The sequence below is a fragment of the Camelus ferus genome, chromosome 12 (genome assembly GCF_009834535.1).
Source record: "Camelus ferus isolate YT-003-E chromosome 12, BCGSAC_Cfer_1.0, whole genome shotgun sequence".
Lineage (NCBI taxonomy): Eukaryota > Metazoa > Chordata > Mammalia > Artiodactyla > Camelidae > Camelus > Camelus ferus.
The window spans coordinates 9,792,631-9,813,199 of NC_045707.1; the positions used below are offsets into that span (position 1 = coordinate 9,792,631).

A 20,569-nucleotide genomic window follows, 5' to 3' on the forward strand; every position below is an offset into this window, starting at 1 on the left:
GAGATTTGCAGCTGGGTCTGTCTGGCCCCATTTCCTCCAGTTAAGCAGAAACCAGAGCAAAAGATGATGGAACTTGGAAGGGAGCCTGTGGATAGAGGCTCAGGTGGAAAAGGGAGGATGGGGGAAGGGAGGGACCAGCACATCAGAAAGCAGTGGGCGTAGTTGGGGGCAAAGAGCCAGGCGGAAGGCTGCAGAGGGAGCCCCTAAATAGAAACAAGACATCAGGGATGCCAGGACAAGCCAAAAGGGAAATGCAGAGGGCACCCGTGGCTAGACAGACTCTCCTGGTCCAGGGGCACAAACCGCGGTGTCTGGTCACCCAGGGTCACCCGGGCGCTCCTCAGGGACAGGGCCCGGCTCTTCTTACTCTGCTGAGAACTGACCAGTAAGTAATGCTTTACAAAGCAGGTAGGTGCACCTACTTTGTTTAGTCTTCGGGTCAATGCCCTAGGAATTTGATTTTCTCCATTTAAGGATGAAGGGCCGGGGTCAGAACCACGTCCCTTGCCGTATGTAGCTGTCCTGATGCCAAGCGGGCGGGGACACACCATACGAGCTTTAAGAACTCCAGCCCCACACCGCGCGTCCCACCCCAGGGCCCGGACAGACATCCGGCAGGCGCAGGGCGCGGAGCGAGTGCGTAAGCGCGCCGCGCGCCTCCTCCCGGCGCTCGGACTACAGCCCCCAGGATGCACCGGGCGCGGAGGCCTTTCAAACCGGCCAATCCGTAGCCCGCACTGCGTCCGCCGCGCTGCGTTTAAACCCGGGGCGGAGGCGCGGTGGCTGGGGCGTCGCGGCGGCTGGGGGTGAGGGGCGCGGCGGCTGGGGGTGAGGGGCCCGGCGGCTGGGGGTGAGGGGCCCGGTGGCGCGGGCGCGGCCGGGGGGTCGTGGGGTGGGCCGCAGGGTGCCCTCGCGGGCTGCGTGGAGCCTGCAGCGCGGGCAGGGCCGCCCCGAGGTCAAACCAAAGCCCCGGAGTCCAGCCCGGGAGCTGGGCTTTCCGTTGCCGGGTCCGGGCGTTCAGGGGCTCCCAGCGTGGAGGCGCGCGGGCCTTGGGAGGGTCGCGGAGGGTCTCGGGCTGCAGCTCAGGTGGCCTCTCCCTCCCTTGCTCTGCCCGGTCGGTGCTGCAGCGGCTCACGCTGCCGGGCGCCCCTGGGGCTGGAGGGACCCGGGGCCTGGAGGGACCCGGGGCCTGGGCGCCGACACCTGCTCACCTTGCGGCCCCCTCCTCCCCGCAGTGACTTCTGACAGCTCTCGCCGTGGAAGGAGGACGCGGCTGCGACTTGCTTCAGCCAGCCAGGCAGGAGAAGAGGAGATGGATGTTCCCCAGAAGGACGGTACGTCCTCGTTACTGCAGCTCTGTTTGGGGAGCTCAGGGAAGATGCAGGGCGACTTACTGCTCGTTTCCTGTGAAACTCCTGGTCCCCGTCTTCAAGGAGTTTGCATCCGTCTAACTTCTTTATTTCCTCTTTACCCGCAGTTTTAACTTCCTTTATAGCAGAGAATTCTTACCCGTTTTGTTTACTGCAGTGTCCTCAGTGCCTGAAGTAGGCACTCAGGTATTTGTGGAATTGAGTTTGATGCTTCCTTTTTTGGGTTGTGGCTGGTTTCTGTCTGCTGAGCCTTGTTTAGGATCTTTGCCATCATGTTAGTGAGTGAGCCTGGCCTATAGCTCTGCTGTCTTGTTCTGTCCCTGTCTGGTTTGAGTGTGGAGAGGAGGGTACAGCCTCACAAGATGAGTTAAAGGCCATGCCCTCTTTTTCTGCTAAAGCATGGTGACATGCTTTTATCCTTTGTTCTCCACAACACCCGTGTGAGGCGGGTAGACTAGGTATTAGGTATCCTTAACGTCTCCGTTTTGCAGAAACTGTCCTAACGCTGCCAGTCCTCGGTGCTGCTTCATGGTGTCTGGGGAGGTGTTTGCTGCCCCACCCCTCTCCTCCTTCCTCCGTTTCAAGTCCCTTCCCCGGGTGTGCTGAACCCTCATTGCTGCTTCCTGAGGCCGTCACCCCTGTCACCCTCCCGTCACGTGATTTTTCTGCTGGTCTGTTAACTCACACTCATCACTGCCATACAGATACGTCCTGTTGTCTGACTCGTCCTGTTATTCTCCGCTCCCTCTCCACTGCTTGGTGCCTCATTCAGAGCCAGACTTCAAGAGTCTTCTCCATTTGTTTTGCTATTTTTTTTCCACACCGCTCAACCCCTACCCACCCCCTCTGCCCTCACACTCGGCTCAAGCTGCTTTCATCAGTCACTGAGGATATCTGTGTTGCCAGATCTATCATTTTTCTGTCCTCTGATATCAACCTCTCAATAACTTTTGAACTCTCCTTCTGAAAACTTCCTTGCTTGGCTTCTGAGGCATCTTGGTTTTCCTTCTGTCTCCCTGGCTGGTGTATCTCCATCTCTTTAAAGATTTCTCTTCCTCTCCCATCTTCTGAAGCTGATCTCCCCAGGACCTGGTCTGGGGTGGGGGGTCTCTTTGTACCCCCCCGCCATACACACACAGGTCTCCAGACAGTCCCATGGCTGTAAATCCCTTCTGTTTTATGGTGGTGCCCACATTTTGTCTTGAGTGCAGCCTCTCCGCTAAGGTCTGGATTTGTGTATTCACCTGCCTAACTGGCGTTTCAGGTGGATGTCTCCCACCTCTTACTCACCAGGTCCCCCCCCACCCCATTCCTAGCCAGTTCTGTCTTTCTGATGGAAGTGAATTGCCCCTCCATTCACCCAGCTGTGGAAGTTGTGAAGCTGCACATTCATTCAATCATCAGTTACTGTTCTTTCCACCTTCAGATTATGCTTTGGATCCGTTTACCTCTTTGTACCTCCACCCAAGCCACCAGCCTGGTCTCAGCCATATCAACTCACCTCCACCTATTTGCGCTTTTTGCACTTTGGCCGACGTATACACTTGTAATTTTAATAGATACCACTTCCTTCTTTTCCGATACACTGTACGCACCACCAGGGTAACCTTCTGAAAACAAAGATTAGAGCATAACACTCTCCTGTTTAAAACCCTTCAGTAGCTCCTGTCACACTCTGGGTGAAACAAAAGCTTGTCGTGTCTTGCACCCTGTCCGGGAGCTGACCCTCCTGATCCACCCCCTCCAGCCGTGACCAGTTCCTCCAAGTTGCCCCACCTCCACGTGGGCCTCACCACACTGCCTTCCACCCAGTGCTCCCACCGGGCAGTGCACACCCGAGGGAGTGCCCTTCACCCGTCCGCCTGGCACCTGGTGGAGGACATGGCACATGTCTGCGGAATGGACCAGTCAGCCAGGCCAGGTCACTCTGAGCCAATCGCGGGGCCTGGAATAGAAGGCTTTTCCCCTGACTCTTGGTCCAGGATTCCTTTCACCACAGCAGACAGTTGGAAGTTTCTAGAAGTGACCTACAAAATCGACTTCCTAGGTTCAGACACATACAAAGTGAAATGTCTGTCTCCCTTTCCACTTTGTCCCTCAGCCCCTCAGTTCCCCCCTCCAAAGGCCACCGATCTCATCCGTCTAGGGCATTCCAGGCCTAACTTGTGCAAGTGTCAACCAGCATGCATACGGTGTCAGACGCGTCCCCTTTTATAGCACAGAGAACTCTGTCCTGCCCCTTGTTTTCTGCACCCAGTTTATCTTGATGATCTTTGTACGTGACTATAAGAAGAGTGTTACTGTTCTTTTCTGTGCCTATATAGGGTTCCATTCTGTTGTGGGCTTGTGCTGTGGTCTTATCTGCTGTCTGTGAACATTTAGTTTGTGTCCAGTGTCTTGCTGTTACAAACGCTGCCGCTGCAATACGTAACATGGGATACTTGACAGCCGCAGGGGTATGTGCGTTTCTTGTTTGGTAGGTCCCACCAGGTTACCCGTGTGGGGCCGTAGTCATTGACACTTTCCCCGGCAGCGTGTGAGCGCTCTCTTTCCCCACAGCCTTGCCTGCGCTGTGTCAGACTTTGTGATTTCTTACAGCCTTACGGGCGTAAAGTGGAATGCTCGGGGATCTTAGAGTTTTTCCATTTCTCTTATTTTTGGGTGAGGCTGCACTTCTTGTCCTGTGTTTAAGAACATTTCGTTTTATTTTCTGTGCGTTTTATCTGTCCGTACCCTCTGTCCGTTCTTCTTTCGTCATTTCTTACAGCCCTTTGTGATGTGAGCCGCGAATGTTCTCTTCCCTGCTTGTTGTTCCTTTTAACTTTGCTCGTGGTGATTCTTGCCATGCGGAGATTTTAAATGTCTTATCTTGTGGACAATCAACCTTTTATTTCATGACTTCCAGCTTGGTGTCATATTTAGACCTCTGCACTCCAGGTTAGAAGATAATTTCCCCATGGTTTCTTGTTCCTTAAGGGTTTCATTTTTTCAATTAAATCTTTGACTTATTTAGAATTTGTCCTGGTATGGTGTGGGGTATGGATCAAACTTTAGATATGTATTATTTTTCCCCCCAAAGGGTCATCTAGTTTATCTCAATACCATTTATTAAATAATCCGTTTCCCCCTTTTATTTGATGTGTTACTTCCGTGATATACTAAGCTTTCTTTATATCCATCTCGCATATTTCTTGTTCGGTTTGTTCATGGGTGTTTTGTGTTGTTTTGCTGCTACAGCGAATGAGGTTTTTTCTTCCATTGTATCTTCTGTTCTTTGTGGATATGAAAGCTGTTGATCGTTGTGTATTAATTTTGTCCTCAGCCGTTTGCTTTTATTCTCTCACTATTTATAATCGTTTTCAGTTGATTTTCTTGATTTTTCTTGTGTCTGTAATCATAGCATCTGTGCACCATGGTAATTTTACCTCCAAATTCTTTCCTTTGTCTAATTGGTTTATGCATCCAGAACAATGTTAAGATGTGTGACAGTAGAACGTCACTGCTCTGTGCCCACCTTTAAAGGAATTTCTTCTTTAGTTTACCATGAAGCCTGACGCGGGCTTCTGGTACCTTATGCTTAGATAGCGGCCATCAGCATTTCCGCGTTGTTTTCCTTCTCCTGGCACATGGTAGAATTGAACTTCCCTGCCCACTTGAAGTTGGATTTGCCTCAGGTGACTTGAAATATGTCCAATGAAATGGTGACGTTGTGATGTGTGTCACTCGTGGGCCTTTAAAAGAAGCAGTGTGGAATGCGCTGTTTCCCCTTTGTTCTGCTGTGAAGCCCAGCAGCGTTTCCAGTGGCGGAGGCTCCATCTGCCTGGGTCCTGGAGGGAGAAGGACATGGAACGGGGCCCAGCCTACCCTCAGCAGACATAGAGTTTGAGTGAGAAATCAGCCTTGTTGTTACAAGCCACTTGAGATGTGGCCACTGTTTTGTTACTTCAGCATGAGTTAGTCTGTCCTAACTGATAAAATGTATTTGCTCCTGGGTTTACGAGGAGTGCTTCTGATGGCATCCTATGAAGTCTAATTTTGGATACTTCCTTATATGATAAAATATGTCTGTTACTTTTTATGTAGCATTTTTATTTATTTATTTTTTAATGGAGGTACAGGGGATTGAACCCAGGACCTCATGCATGCTAAGCTAAGCAAGTGCTCTGCCACTGAGCTATGCCCAGCCCTCATTTTTATGTAGCATTTTTGAAGACAACAATGTATGTTGCATTTGCCACATGCCTTGTTGGTGTATGTGGAGACCAGATTGTATGGCTTCCCTTTCATATGATTATCTTACTAGATCGTATAAAACTAAACTATCCTACAGTCCCGAAGTCCTGGCTGAACCTCACAGGTCATGATGGAGTTGCTCGTTCTTTAAATGTGTTGCTGGGGTCTGTTTGCAGATATTCCTGTTCAGGATTTTTGTGCTGACATAAGCCAAGTCCGTAGTTTTCTTTATTGAGCAAAGTTTACAGGTTTTGGGTATGGTTATACTTGCTTCATAGAAGTAAGTTGGAAGGTTTCTTTTTTCCATCCTTTGGAACAACGTAAATGGTTTTGGACTGATATATTCTTTAAAGATCTAATAGAATTATCCTATGAAACTATCTGGGACTTGTGCTTTTTTGGGGGAGAATAGCTCTTTAATAAATTTCTCCAGTTATTTTATGATAATTGAACTATTGAGATTTTTTTTGTCTCTTCTGGAGTCAGTTTTGTAAGTAAATCAATTTTAATCATTTAAATACAAAAGGTAAATTCTATCTCCTAGAAAATTATCCATATCAACCAAGGTCTGGGGTTTATACGCACAGAGTTGAGCAAACTAGCTCATGAATAATTTAATTTCCTTCTCTCTGGTTATTTCTCTTTATTTCTTTTGTGTAATTGTGCTTTCTACCTTTTCCTTGGTTAGATAATTAGGAATAATTAAACGACTAATTAGGACCCAATTCGGTTATTAGTATACTTAAGTTTTTACGGTTTGGCAAGCATGCTGCAGTGTCCATTAGGGTCAGACAAAACAAGACGTGTGAAAGCGCTGCACGTGCGCTGCAGTGTGGAAATGCCGGCCCGCTGCGTCGTGATAGCCGCTTGCTGAGTGTCCAGGCCCTGAGCTTGGCTGGCCTCGGGGAATCTGGGAGAGCATCAGGCGTCTGCACTCAGTTTAGAGGAGCTCACGGTCTCGCTGGGGCTACAGGCGGTCAAGAGACATTTAGAGAGTAGCGATGCTAAGGCAGAGGGCAGGTCCAGGTGCCGCAGGGGCCCTGGGGAAGGGTGGGGTGGGCTGGGCTGGGGGAGATAGAGGAGGGAGCAGCTGTCCCAGCAGAGGGGCCCACCAACCCAGAGCCTGTGTGGTCTGTTAGTGGGAGTCAGGCTCATGACCACTCAGGGCTGGTGAGAGCACTGCAGTCAGCTGGTACAGACAGCAGTTTTATCTGGGGGCTCAGGACAGGCTCCAAGAAGAGACAGTCAACAGGTATGTATGGAGCCCCTGCTGTGCATTTGAATAATACTGAATTTATCTTTGAAAGAGGAATAGGTGTGGTTTGTAAGCGGGGAATTTAATCCTAGGGGAGCTGGGGCAGGGGGTCTTTTGGAAATGTTCTATACCAGGAAACGACTTACCTAGTCTTGCAAAACTAGTTGAATGACTTGGTGAATGCGTTTTAGATTATATCTTGAGAATAAGGGCTTAAAAATAAGGACTTAGGCTTTGGTGGCAGCTTAGCAAACACAGAATGGCTGACACTATTTTAAAAAGAAAATGGAAAAATTAAGGTAATCTAGAGCTCCTTCACACTTTTGGAAGTGAAATTGTAAAACAGTTTTGATAGCTACAGAGACTGGCACTGTTTTCGTGCTCTCAGCCCCACCCCTAAAATAATGGGTAACTTTTCTCCCCCTCAGATGTTCTTCTTTTGGCTGATGAAAAGTTTGACTTCGATCTTTCATTGTCTTCTTCAAGGTAAACGAATGAGTTTCCTTCCTTTGCTTTGGTAAAGTCCTTCATTTAAATGCCAGTGTTATTGATAATCCTTTTCTTTTAAAACAGTGCAAATGAAGATGATGAAGTCTTTTTTGGCCCCATTGGACATAAAGAAAGATGTATTGCTGCCAGCTTAGAATTAAATAATCAAATTCCTGAAGAACCTCTTTTGCCAGCATCTGAAAGTCACTTCACTTGGAGTCCTCTCACTGGGGAAAAATTTGTGGAAGTTTATAAAGAAGCCCACTTACTGGCCTTACAGATACAAAGCCACAGCAGAAACAAGGCAGCCCCAGCTGCCAGGCAGGAAGACCCCAGGAGCCAGGGAGGGGAAGGGTTCATACAAGAATCACAATTAAAAATACACCTCTTTGAGAAAGAAAATGAAACAAAGAAAAGCCCAAAGTCACTTAAGAGGGAGACGTACTACCTGCCAGACAGCCCCTTGCGGGGTCTGCCACCCTCGGGCCCCCAGCCCACCTCGGCCGTGGCCCTGCAGGTGGCTCCTGCCCGGGCCAGCCTCACCCAGACGCAGGGGCCACCTCCCGCTCCGAGCTCTTCTTTGTCAGTGGAACCGAGTACTGCTCACCCTCCGAACCAGGCCGTGACTCAGAATAAGGTCCCCAGCAAATTGCCGCCACCCCGCACCTCATCTCTTAGAGGAAAAAGCATCCCCTTGGCCGTGGAGAAGGTACCACACACGAGCGCCTTTATCTAGGGGACCAGCCGCTCCTTTGTTCTGAGCCCTCTCGGTTATGGCAGAAACCACGATGGGGGAAACTTGGAAATAGCTGCTCGGAGGGCCCCGGGGCCAGAGGAGGGGAAAGTCCAGGAAGAGCAGCGACAGCTGGGGTGGGGGCGTGGACTTGGGCTGGGGTGGCTTGGTTACGTGGCTTCTTGCCGGGCATGCAGTGGGTGAGCTGTCCTGGGGAGTGGCAGTGGACTTGTGTGCATCAGCTCCAGAGGCTCGCTCTCCTACCAGGGATCTGTCTCGGTACTATTTCACCCTGTTTTTAATGAGGAAGCGGACGCCGTCATCATTTTTGTCTGGTCATTTGTGGGAGGAAGCGTTGATGAGCTGAGGCACGTGCATTGGGAAGGTAGACGGTCCCTGCAGCTGCTCTAATCCAAGCCTTAGCGTGTCCGTACATTGTTGAAGACTAGACGGTTCTCACGTTTCAATTTAAAATTTTTCAGCCCGTGAAAGAGAAACCAGCCAGTCCTTCCAGGATGAAGACCCTAAGTGAGAAGGAATCCCACAGCCACGTGCCCCCTGACAAGCCCAGTGCTGCCCGCGACGTCACCAGCCTGCCAGCTGGTGGGAGCCACTTGGTCCAAGGCAAGCGCTCGCTCCCAGTTCCAAACAAGGTGGGTTGGCCAGGCCTGTAGGTGGTGGCAGGGAGAAAGGGCAGCTTTGTATACGTGGGACGTGTCCTCTGATGAAAGTCAAGGTCGGGAAGGTAGAAAACAGGACCCAGGAGAGGCAGCTCGGCGAAGTGCACGCAGGCCTGGCCTGCGTGAGGGGTCTGACGGCGGAGATGCTCCCTGCTTCCCTCACCGGGCGGAGGAGATGGGACGTGGACCACGCTGTGAAAACCACAGCTCCTCACAGGCGCGGGGACTGCCGTCCACGTCTCTGCCATTTGTTTTCCAGCGGCGATGGTCAGACTGAGCCGTGCGTACTTGGAAAAATTGCCTAATCGCTGGTGGGACTTAAGGTGGCCACAGCTGGGCCCCGCAGGTGGGGGCGAGGCCCCAAGCCTGCGGCTCAGCAAGCTCCCAGGGGTTTCCGTGCAGGGCTCTGAAGGCTGCGCGGGGAAGTACGGCTTGACCTTTAAATTCCAGATGATACTTTGTAAACATTTTTTTTTTTAGGATTTTGATTGCGAGTACATTTAATGTATTTACCAATACAATTAGGGATAATAGACGTTTTTTACAATATTGAGTCTTCCAATCCAAGAAGATGGTATGTCTTTGTTTTTTAGATCATCTTTACAAAATTCTATTGAAATAAACTAGTTATTAGGATACTTTGTAAAATATTAAAGGCAATATTAAAACCCACTTTTGCAGAAATACGTAATGAGTAGATAATGAAATCTTTGTTTTAGCTGGGGCGGAAGAAGACCGTGCTGAGACCGCCTGGGTGTGCTGGCAGCCTCGCAGGGAAGGCCTCCTCTGCGGGGTCGTTTTCGGGTGTGATCTCCAGCGTGTGTGCCTCCCCAGCAGCCGGCAAAGGTAAGGCTGGCCCCGAATGCTGACCGCTCCTGACAGACCATCTTCACAGAACCACTTAGCTCGGCAGAAGTTTCCAGAAGGCTTGTGGGGGTCTGGGGCAGAGAGCTTGTCCGATCCCCAGACCCAAAGTGCTTCCTCTCCTGAGGAGAGGCACTCAGACGGGCGGTCTTAGGGTGGGACGAGCAGTCACAAAGGGGACACGTGCTCAAGGTGCCAGAGAACCCAGAGAGACGCTGGGACCAGCCTCCATGGAAATGGAACCAGACACAGGTTTTTAAAATCGGGCTGTTCTAGATGGTGTAGGGCACGGGACCCGTGTAACTCCTGGGTGTGTGTAAATCTGCGCCCTCAAATGGGTTTAAGGTCAGGCTACTTTAATCTCAGCAAGCCAAGGGTGCCATCTGGTGGTGAAGGGGAGAGAGCCTGGGAGGCTATGGGGGGAGGCATTCGACTGCCTGCTCTTAGGACTAAACCCTCTTCAAATGCTGTTTGCTGCGTGGACTCGGACTGCAGGCCAGGCCGCACGGTGTGCATCTTGTGCACAGACGTGAATAGTCTGAGCTCTTGAATGAAACTGACCTGATTTGGAATCCTGACTGCTAGTGGCGACTAAGAGAATTTGGGTTGTTCCTGTATCTTTACAAACTGAGGGGAAAACACGTCCCTTCAGTGTTCCCGTGGGCCTTAGGAGGCCACGTGAAGCCCCAGCCCTGACTCTGCGCGGCGTGTGTTCAGTAAAGAGAAGTTCTGGCACGTTAGGTGTTGGGAGGTCGGCTTTGATGTCGGTTCAGGGCGTCGGCACCATTTTCACTAGTTTCTGATCCCGTCTCTGCTAAGGGTCGAGACAGACTGCCGGTGGCTTCCGGGGGGTTGTGCATTTCTCTGCTGTCCACGGCGGGATCACGGGGGTCGGGAGCTGCAGTGTGTGGGCGGGCGTGTGAAGCCCTTGCCCGCAGGGGCCCAGAGCTGTGGAAGTGCTCGTTCCCTTAGGTTTTCTCCAGGAATATTTCACCAGATTGACTTCTATATTGGGCGTGTTGGCAGCTGAGTGTTTTCGCCCTACTTTATCCGCAGTTCTGATTTAAATAGCACTCGTAGTTGGTATGACCCAACCTGCTTGTAATTTACAGGAACTGACCAGTAAGGGTTGTGTCATCTCTCCCTGTCCCTCCCCACCCACTGACAGGACAGGTGAGGTGAGACTAGATGATCCATTTTCATCTGCTCAGCGAGGGTAGACCTCTGTGTCGGCATCAGTGAAGACAGGAGAGCTTGAACTCCTGGGTAATGACGTGCGTCTCGGTGCTGGCGTCTAGAATTAGCGCCATGGAGCACACTCAGCTGGGCTGTGAGCGGCCCGGCTCGTCCTGGGTTTGAGGACGTTGCCTGGCAGACCTACAGAATATTGCTCATGTGTTTTCCTTACGTGGAAATCACCATGATAGAAATTGATGGAAATAAATCATTTTCTTCTACATTTTAAGGTAGAGATGTTAAAGACAGCATATTTTGTGTGTGCCATTGAGTAACTTTATAATTTGGAAATAACATCAACTTGGGTGATAATCAGATTTTGTGTGTCTCCTCTTCCAGCTAAAGCGAGTGACCTTCCAAGCATTCCTGCAGACAGCTCCCGGGCAAACACCAGCCAGTTGGGCAGAACGGGACTCGTGGCTCAGCGGCTGTCACTGCAGGCGGGCCCCGGGGGCGGGCCCTGCGGCCAAAGCCAGAGGCCCGCTGAGCTGCCCCGGGAGCCCACCAGGGCAGCTCTCACCCAACCCCAGACTCCAGAACTGGGAGGCCCCGGGCTGAGCTCCTGTCTCAGTTGGTCACACTCCTCCCAAATGAACAAAACCGGGAGGCGCGGCTCCTGTCTGAACTCCAAGACAAAGGTCATGCCTACCCCTACGCACCGATTTAAAGTTCCTAAGTTTTCTACTGGTAAGAGATAAATTATAATGCGTTTTTAAAATACTGAACAAATTATATTTAAAGTTAAAAAAATTATTAGTTTTGGTGATGGTGGTTTCTTTACTTTTATTTTTCTTAAAGCACTTTAAATCTGTCTTCAGCTTGCACTGCTTTGGATGAGAAGTCAGTGAATTTCTTACCTTAAGTTTCCCTCTCCGTAATGTGTCGTTTTTCTCTTGTTATTTTCAGTATTTTGATTACTATGTATTTTGATGTGGCTTTTTTTGTGTTTATCCTACTTGGGGGTTCTGGAGTTATTCTGATCTGTGAGTTTATCAGATCTGGAAAATATGTGGCCATTATTTCTTCAAATGTTTTTCCTTGCTTCCCCGCACTTCCTGGGACTCTAGGTGCCTGTGTTACAGACCATCTGATGCTGTCTTTTAGGGCACGATGTGCTGCTCTCTTCCAGCCCCTCCTGGCATGTCTGCAGGTTCACGTGTCTTTCCTTTGGTAGTGCGTCCAATTTGCTGCTACGTCTGCCCAGTTAATTTTTCATTGCTGGCGTCTCCCCGTTTGTGTCCTCATGGTGTTTGTGTTTTCCTCTTAATTCCTGAACGTACTATAATGGTCCTTGTAAGTCTGCTTCTTCTGATCCCACCGTCCCTGTCATTCGGGTTCCATTTCTCTTGCCTCGTTTGTCCTGGTGATGGTGGCATTTTCCTGCTTCCTCATGTCTAATAGCTTTTTAGTGTCTGCTGGATGTCATCAATTGTACATTTTTGAAAGTCTGGATTTTATTGTCTGTCTTTAAGGAGTTGAATTCTGCTTTGGCAGGAATTTAAATTTCACGTCACCTCGGTCCTTTCAAGGCTTCTTTAAGCTTTGACGGGGCAGCTCTCGGGCCTGTGCTCTTGGGATAGTTCCGGCCTGGATGTGCTGTGCGTCCCTGAGGTCTCTGCTCCGGCTGGTTGGATGTGTTCCCAATGCTGGTTCTTGTCCCTTTCTGAGCCCTGCCCTGCATTCGTGCTGCTTCTTACTATGCAGCAAGGACTCGGGGTCCTGCTCGGATTTCTAGAGCACTCTCTCTCTCTGTAGTTCCCTCCTCTTAACACTCTGCCCCTCAGATTCCAGCCTGTGCAGCCTCCCAAACCCTGATCGTTGTCTCCTCAAATCAGTGAGACTGCCAGGCTCCCCTCAGGCTCTTCCCACCTGCACTGGCGTGCCGACAGGGCTGCCAGGTAGGAGGTGGCGTGTTTGGTCGAGGTAAATTAGTAAGTGTGTATAATGCAGAGAGTTGTACGGAGCTGATTTAAGGGGGAGGATAGTTCTGGCCTCCTTTCAAGCTTGTTTCTTAGTGGATTGAGTATCTTAAAGTTATCAGCATCGCTGGCTAGTGCAGGCGGCCTTCAACACCTGCAAACCTCATTTGAGTTACTGCTCATATACGAATGAGCCATTCTATTGCGTGTCTTCCAGTGCTAGGCACTCTTAGGTACAGGGGATGTAATGGTAAGGCAAATCCTACTCTTGGGATTTCCATTTTAATAGTAAAACATGAGAAATGTTGTCAAGTAAGTATACTTCCAGATCGTAAGTACAATGAAGTGACTAACAGAAGATGAGGAAGAATTTACAGAGTGGGGTTCTTTCAGCCAAGATGGTCAGGGTAGACTCCCCTCAGGAGGTGACACGGCTGAGACGTGAGCCACGAGGAGGTGGGAGGCATTAGAAAAGGCAGAGGGACGAACCCCTGGTTAATTGTAGGGTATGATAAAGGTATTTTAATAATCTGAAATTCCATAAAAATAGTTACTCTCCCATGCACCTTGCGGGGGCTCCCAAAGAGTGCGCCACTGAGATGAGGGAGGACACCGGGAAGAGGAGGACACGGGCAGCCGTGCAAGGGGGAACCCTGCCCCGGATGGGGTGAGAATGCAGGCACGGCCTGGCCTCGGAGAGAGATCTTCGGGAAGCACAGGGCCTCGGTGCCCGAGAGGGGGCCACCTGGAGATACTCCCAGGGGCAGAGCTTCTGGGCCACTCGGTCACAGGCGCCCAAATAAGAGACGAACAAGCCGGAGGCAGTTATGACCTCGGGTAGGGGCAGGGGTGGGAGCCCCGGGAAGGAGGTGCATCGTGCGTCCATAGACGCAGCTGTCGGAACGCCGCGAGCCACCGTGGCCGGCTGCACAGGTCTGCGTGGGCCCCGGAGGGGGCCGGCTCTCGTCGGGACCTGGGCAGGTTTTGAAGAACAAGAAGTAGCAGCACATGTAACTTAGAGATTCAAAGGTGGCCCCACAGGAAGCAAGCAGGTTGGAAGTAGGGTGGGTGTGCTGCTTTGTCTCCAGATTTTCACCCTGCATTTTTTATGTTTTGGGCTTTTTTTGGTGCATGAATTGCTTTGATAAGATCAACTTTTGAACAGAACAGGAGATGGGAGGTGAGGACAAGCACACATGGGCAGCTCTTTGGAGAAGATCTTTCTTTGAAGAGCAGAGAGACGTGGAGCGGGGGCAGGGAGGAAGGGGACCCGTGGGAGCCCCTGCACGCCTGCCTCCCTGGGGATGGGGACGGCCTCACTGCCCAGGGCTTCCAGGACATAGCGGATGCTGCCCGGGGGCTTAGCCCTGGGGGGAGTCTGTGACTTCTTCTGTGCACTGCAGCCTGAGCCTGTGCCGGGCCTCGCTCAGTCCTCCCAGCCTGCTTGTGGTCACCTGTGATCAGCCAGGATCACACACGCGCAAGTGGTCAGCCACCAGACGACGTGAACAGTTTGCCACCTTAGGGCCACCTAGCGCTGTCCGGTTCCCAAGAGTGAAGGCGGTGGTGGGCTCCGCAGGGCTCGCCTGGCATGCAGCCGCGTTAGCCTCGCTGCTGGGGGCGGGGGTCTCCCGGGGGACTTGTCCCGGTTGCACACTGAGCGCTGCCTTCTTTTTGGGACTCTGAAGGCTCTCGGTTCCCATCTAGGGTGAGTAAGTGGCTGCAGGCAGAGGTGAGACGAGGGCTCATCCTCTTCTGCACCCACTGGTTGGACCTTAAGGCCCTGCGGGGGGCGGGTCCCCCTGGAGGGAGGCCATGTCCCGTCTCACTCCTGGGCGGCAGGTTTGCTCTCTGGGCTTGTCTGACCTTCAGCTCCTTCCTGTGCCGCCCTCACTGCAACTCGGGAGAACGGAGGCATGTAGAGAAGAGCTCCCCGGTTGGTGAAGATGGACTTATCCCTGGGTCCTCTCGTCTCAGGTGAACCCCTGGACAGCGCAACGCCGAAGTCCTGCCGGGCGCAGAGGCCACAGTCCTGCACGTCGGTGGGGAGGTAACTTACCGTCTGCTTCCTTCCTCTTGTTACTGTAAGAACAAACTCAGGCACCTGCTGACTTCTGGAAGTGCCTTCTCCAGTGTAGAGACCCGCAGCCTGGCCATGCACATCTGGCCTTAGCCCCGGGCTCCTGAGCCACTGCACCTTCCCCTGCAGATTACGGTGGCCACAGACTTGCCTCTGGGGGTGGAAGCGCCGATTTTCAGCCCTGAACCCGCAGTTCTCCAGCCAGGCTGCCCGGCAGAGATGCTGTCAGGGCTGTTGCAATTCCAGCTCACCCGCAGAGGCTCTGATTCAGCTGGTCTGGCATGGAACCCAGCACCTGTGGGGTCTCACAGTGACCCTAGTGTGTGCCGGGGTTGAGGACCACCTGCGTGAATCCCAGGTCTGCCACTTCCTGGCCTATATCTAGTGCAGATGACTCAGTGTCCTCCCCTTGTGTCCCTGTGCCCCGCAGGGATGACATGCACACATGCATGTGCACATACCTGGGACCATTCATGCAAACACTGCTCCACTTCTGGCTGCCCTCCTGCCACCTGCGCTGCCACCTGCTGAGGTGGGCGGGCTACGCCATCCACATATCTGGCCCTCTAATGATCAGCTCTCCGGGAACTGTCACATTGGCGGGACCCCAGCCCAGTGCCGCTCAGTCCTGTGCACATCAGCTCAGGGTAGAACGGGAGTTAGGACACTCAGACCCCCTGGAGCGGGATCCTGGTGCCAGCGTATGCCAGGGTGGGAGTGCTGGATGGGGCGGGCAGGACAAGCACTGGGCTCGGACAGCAGAGCAGGACCCTGATCTCGGGTCTGCCCTGACCAGTCTGGGCCGGCTGCCAGTCTTCCACAACTCTGGGCTTTACTTGGATGTGAACTTGGGAGGCACTTCGTGGGGTTGGACCAGGTGCTTTCCCTTGGAGCATTAGCAGGGCTGAGATTCCTTCCTTCCACACAGTGGGTAAGAGCAGGACCCAGAGCCACCAGGCACTGGCCCCGTCACGTCTCCTCTCTGCTCAGTTTTCTCACCTGTACAATGGGAAGATAGCTCCTACCTCCAGGGTTACCTTGAAGATTACATTTGTTTGTATTTTTAAGTTTATTTTCACTGGAGTTTGTGGCGGAGTGGCCAATGCTCAGCAGTAAAGCACGTGGGACAGATTCCAGAACTTCGCAGGGAGAGGCATCCTGCTCCCAGCACCTGTCTCTCTCACCCACTCTCCTTTCAGTGAATGTTAATTAAAGCTTGTCTGTAGACTGATTTTGAGCATGCAGACTGTCCTCGATGGGTGACAGAACCAACAGGTGCGTCATCCCCGGCCTCCCGCGGGCACCGCGTTGGCAGGAGGGCCCTGACTTGTTGAGGATGACAGTCTGTTCAGCCTCTCTTCTCTGTCAGCAACAGGACACATCAACAGCGGGGCGGGACTGGTTGGCAGCCTGAGCCACAGGTACTGCCAGGGTGAGGAGAGACGCGTGAGAAACAGGCATCAGGTGCGCTGGTCACACCCGTGTTCACACTGGGTTCAGGGGCCTTAGACCCAGGGAACGGCCTGTCCACTCACATGCCCAGCCGGGCCCCGCCCTGGCCTGGACTTCCTGGTGGGAATGTTTATGCCAGCAGAAGGTGACCTTCCCATCTCCTGTGCAGAGGCTCCTGTGAAGACCGTTTCCGTGGCAGCACCTATAACGTGCAGTCACGCTGGATCGGAACCTCAGATGGGCCCACTGAGGAACCGAAGCGCCTGCCCGGCCTCCCGGGGCTGGTGGCAGCGCTGAGTCCCTGCCCTCGCCGCCGCCCCTCCTCAGAGGACAGAGCTGACAGGCTTCGCCAGCTTGAATCTTTGATGTTGAAACCACAGGCCCTTGTACTGCACTAGCACGTGGCTGAATCATTAGATTTTTTTGGTTTGTTTCAGCTCATCTCTGCTTAAAACTCTCATTTTGTCTTTCCAGGGTTGTTCATAGCACTCCTGTTAGACGGTCCTCGGGCCCAGCCTCGCAGAGCCTGGTAAGCAGCGTGTGGACCCCCGTGAGTACGAGACACGTGTCAGCCCTGCCCACGCCTGCCGGCCGCCGACTCTCCAGCCTTCCCGTGCTGACCCCTAAGACCCTGCCCAGGGCCCTGGCTTCTCCCCTGCGTGTGTCTGCTCGGCGACTGTCTTCTGAGCCCCAGAAAAAATTTGCAGTGAGGTAGGAGTTAAAGATTGCACCGTTTGTCTCAAATTCATAAAACCTCAGGTAGTCGTGTACTGGGAAGTCACTGTCAGGAACTAGCTGGACTGAGGTTCGTGCCCCTTCTCAGCCCCCGCGATGGAGGCTGGCCGCACGCCCTCCTGAGGGTAGTTCTCTGAGAGGGAGGGCCCTGCTTCTTTGTCGTATTTCTCTCCTGACATCGTATCCTGGGTCCAGGCTGGAGGCCTGGGCCTCATCGCACCTCGGGGTAGACGAGGGCCTCCCAGCCGGGACGAGCCCTCCGGGCAGAGCCGCGCCACCCGGTGCACTGGTGCCAGGCGCTCTGGGACCTTGCGCGGTCCTCACGATGGGGCCCTGGGGAGGGCCCCGCACCCTCGGCCTCGAGGCTCTCAGTCAGCAGTGACCACACTCAGGCTTCCCGAGAAACAGACCTCCCCACCACCTGTCCCGCTCACTGGCCCGTGTCCAGCCGCACTGCCCTGCGCTGCACCTGGACAGGCCTGCGCTTGCATCCTCTCCGCCTGGAACGCGCCACCCCTGGTCCTGGCAGAGCTGCCTCCTCCCCGTAATTGGAGTCCATGTTCAGGGGCCTTTCTGGAGACCCCGTTCCCGACCTGGTCACGCTGCTCCTTTTCCCTGCGTTGCTTTCTCACATTTCCCACCGCCTGGCTGCCCACACAGAGTGTGTGTTTGTCCACTTGACAGTCGTCCGAGACACCGCTGGTGGGGAAGCTCCCCTGAGCCTCCCCTGTCCGGCTTGTCACCAGGCCTGAGGACAAGCTCCCGGCATGCGGCAGGCGCTCAGGAGTATCCGTGGGAGGAACCACCCAGGTAGAGTGTATGGTTGGTCACTGGCTTCCTTGACTAGAAGCTTCATCTGTGAAGGAGCCTTAACGAGCCAGGTGTAAGCATTGGGCCTCTGATCCTCCGTCACCCTGGCAGAGCTTGGGGGAAGGCTGGGGTGCCGGTGTGTGTCTGGGTCTTTCTGTGAGAGCAGAGGAGACAGAGTGCCACGCTGTGTGTTAGGTCAGGGAGAGGAACCAGCCAGACACAAGGCCGCCCCGAAAACTCGAACAACGCCCAGCATGGACAGTCACAGTGCTGTTTACATGTGTCATGTGTTTGCAGGTGTCAGGATAGAAAAGAAATTCTGTCTTTCAGGTTGTTATGAAGCCTTTAAAATATTGAAAAGAAGATATGCTGTATTAATTTACGGAAATTGTTGCTTTCCTCGGTTTTCTCGTGTAATTCAGTTCCGAGTCATCAGGTTTCTGAGGCCTGCCAGGCAGCAGACTCTCCTGGATCTGGAGATGCAGTGGGCAGATGGGGGCCAGGCCGGGTGCACACTGCACTGACAGGAAACACAAGACACCAAAGAGCGTCTGCACAGTGACAGGTGTACAGGGGCAGCCCCCCCGCGGAGTGTGTGACCTGGGTATTCAGACCTGTCCCGCCATCCACACTCCAGGCAGGAGGAACCAGGCCGGCAGGAGCACCGTGGCTGCAGCACGTGGACAGAGGCGGCTCCTGCACCTGGTCCTTGCCCCTCTCCTTCTCGAACACTTTCAGGTGCCTGTGCAGACACCAGACTCAGAGACCACGCATCCGCCTGCTGGAGCCAGAACCAGCGCCGGGAGCTCTCCACTGGACGACGCTTCTCTGAAAAGAACCTTCTCGAGTCATCATCACACGAGCTAGCACCTCCTGGCCGTGTCCTTATAGGATTTCTCCTTCCCTCCCGCAGAACTGCACCAGCAACAGAGAGCGCCCACAGGGCTGCTCCCAGGGGCTTGTACTCGTCGCCGGATGGGAGCCTTTCTCCCCCGTCCGCCGTGCCACAGGCGCTTAACTTTTCTCCAGAAAAGAGTGATCTTACTTTTTCAAAAAGTATCGGCACAGAAGCAGCCCCGGCTGAGGTGCAGCCACCTGAGGACCCACCCCCCAGTGAGGTGAAGGGATACGTGGGGTTGACTTGTGCTGTCCTGGGTGTCCCCCCAGCCCCGTGCCAAAGGGAGGGGTCAGGACCTCCCGCCTCCAGGAGGGACAAAAACCGCAGCTCCCATATTTGACCACGGAGAGGCCAGGGTTCAAAGGAGGGGAGGTGGGAAGCAGGGCAGCAGTGAGGGTGTGAGCGGGGCTCCGGTGCTGGCTGCTGGCAGGCGGGATGTGGACAGGGCTAGAGGGTGGCTGGAGAGGAGAGGGCTGTCGGTGCTCACGCTCCGCACCCCTCCTCACCTGGCCACTCCTGGCCCGCCTTCCTTGGGTTTCCAAACTGTTAGCCACATGGGACATAAGCAAGGCCTGCCCGTTTCCTGAAGATGGTTGACAGAAAGGAGCTAGAATCCCTTTTCAGTCTTGTCTCCCGAGTAGGCTGTTCTTGTGGACATCAAGCTGGACGGACTCAGCATTGCCCCGGAAGCTGCAGGCACAGCCTGGGGCGACCGCCCTCTCATCCACTTCTGCGACACTCCGGAGGCCAGCGTGGCTGTGCGTCCTGAAGGCGGACCCCTGGTCGACCTCCTGCTGAACACCCCCGACGCCAACAGGAAGGCTGTGGCCAAGCCCCCCCATGAGGTGGCACAGGTGCGGAGTGGCAGGGCCCCTGCTGGTTTTGGCCTTGGGGGGTCTCAGTTGGGACCTCGTCCATCAGGCACATCATGGTGACCCCGGAGAGTGGCCACTGGGGCTTCTTAGGGCGACACGCCTCGCCTCATCGCTAGGGGCGTGACCTCAAGTTGGCCAAACCCCTCCAAAGAATCCCGCCTGGAGCCCTTCCAGGCCGGGGTCGCGGGGTTTCCGCTCTAGGATCCCCCAGAGCTTCACGTGTGACGAGGGAGCATGACTGCTTGAGGAACTCGGAGGTCTGCAGTGTGTGGCACTTTCTCCCTCCAGCTTCTTAAACATGATGGTCAAGATGTCTTTGCACTGGGCCTCAGCCCAGTTCACCCATTAGCTTATGGCGTGAGCTGGCGTGAGCTGTGGTGGAGGTGGCCGCAGGCAGCCCTGTCCTCAGTGAAGCCAGTCCTTCGGGGTCTGCGGGAGGGGAGGGGGCAGCGTGGGCGCGCTGGTCACCTCTGTCGCTTCTCCCTTGCAGCTGATAGACCTGGCTTCTCCTCTGATCCTGCTGAGTCCGGAGGCTGACAAAGAAAACGTGGACTCACCACTTCTCAAGTTCTGAGTAGAACGAAATCCTTTACAGTTACAGGGACAGTCAGTCCTAAAGTGGTTTTCAACCCTTAGAAATTAATTTTCAGAGAAATTGTATTGGAAAAGTTGAAAAACAAAACAAAAGTCTCTGTACAGTTACTATGCCTGGATCGGGGGCTGTGGGACTGGGGGGGTGCTGGCCACCTGAGGTCACTGCCGGCCAACAGCCTCCCTCCTCACGGACCCACACATGTGCTGGCGTGCCAGCTGAAGTTACTCCAGGTGAAGAATTCGTTGTGAATCTTGTGTGTAAAATAGCAAGTGACTATTTTAAAAATTAAGTTTGTATGAAAAGGTAAATAGCCTAGACTTAAGTTAAATTGTAAAATAAATGGAA

At 53.4% G+C, this 20,569-nt stretch overlaps 1 protein-coding gene across 4 annotated transcripts; it reads left to right on the forward strand.

Annotated features, from left to right (window-relative positions):
- GTSE1 (G2 and S-phase expressed 1) lies at nucleotides 1–20,554 on the forward strand. 4 transcript variants are annotated; one of them, XM_006176671.3, is made up of 12 exons: nucleotides 1–385; nucleotides 1,236–1,334; nucleotides 7,287–7,344; nucleotides 7,432–8,056; nucleotides 8,563–8,733; nucleotides 9,480–9,606; nucleotides 11,200–11,547; nucleotides 14,757–14,829; nucleotides 16,786–17,022; nucleotides 18,770–18,974; nucleotides 19,396–19,608; nucleotides 20,120–20,554. In XM_006176671.3, coding segments are annotated over exons 1-12 (2,241 nt in total). In that variant the 5' UTR covers nucleotides 1–384; the 3' UTR covers nucleotides 20,204–20,554. The 4 variants fall into 4 exon arrangements, with proteins under 4 accessions (XP_006176733.3, XP_032348360.1, XP_032348358.1 ...); XM_032492469.1 differs by lacking the exon at nucleotides 1–385 and adding an exon at nucleotides 698–806 and having other exon boundaries at nucleotides 20,120–20,552; XM_032492467.1 differs by lacking the exon at nucleotides 1–385 and adding an exon at nucleotides 804–828 and having other exon boundaries at nucleotides 20,120–20,553.
- Nucleotides 20,555–20,569: the final 15 nt, after the last annotated feature.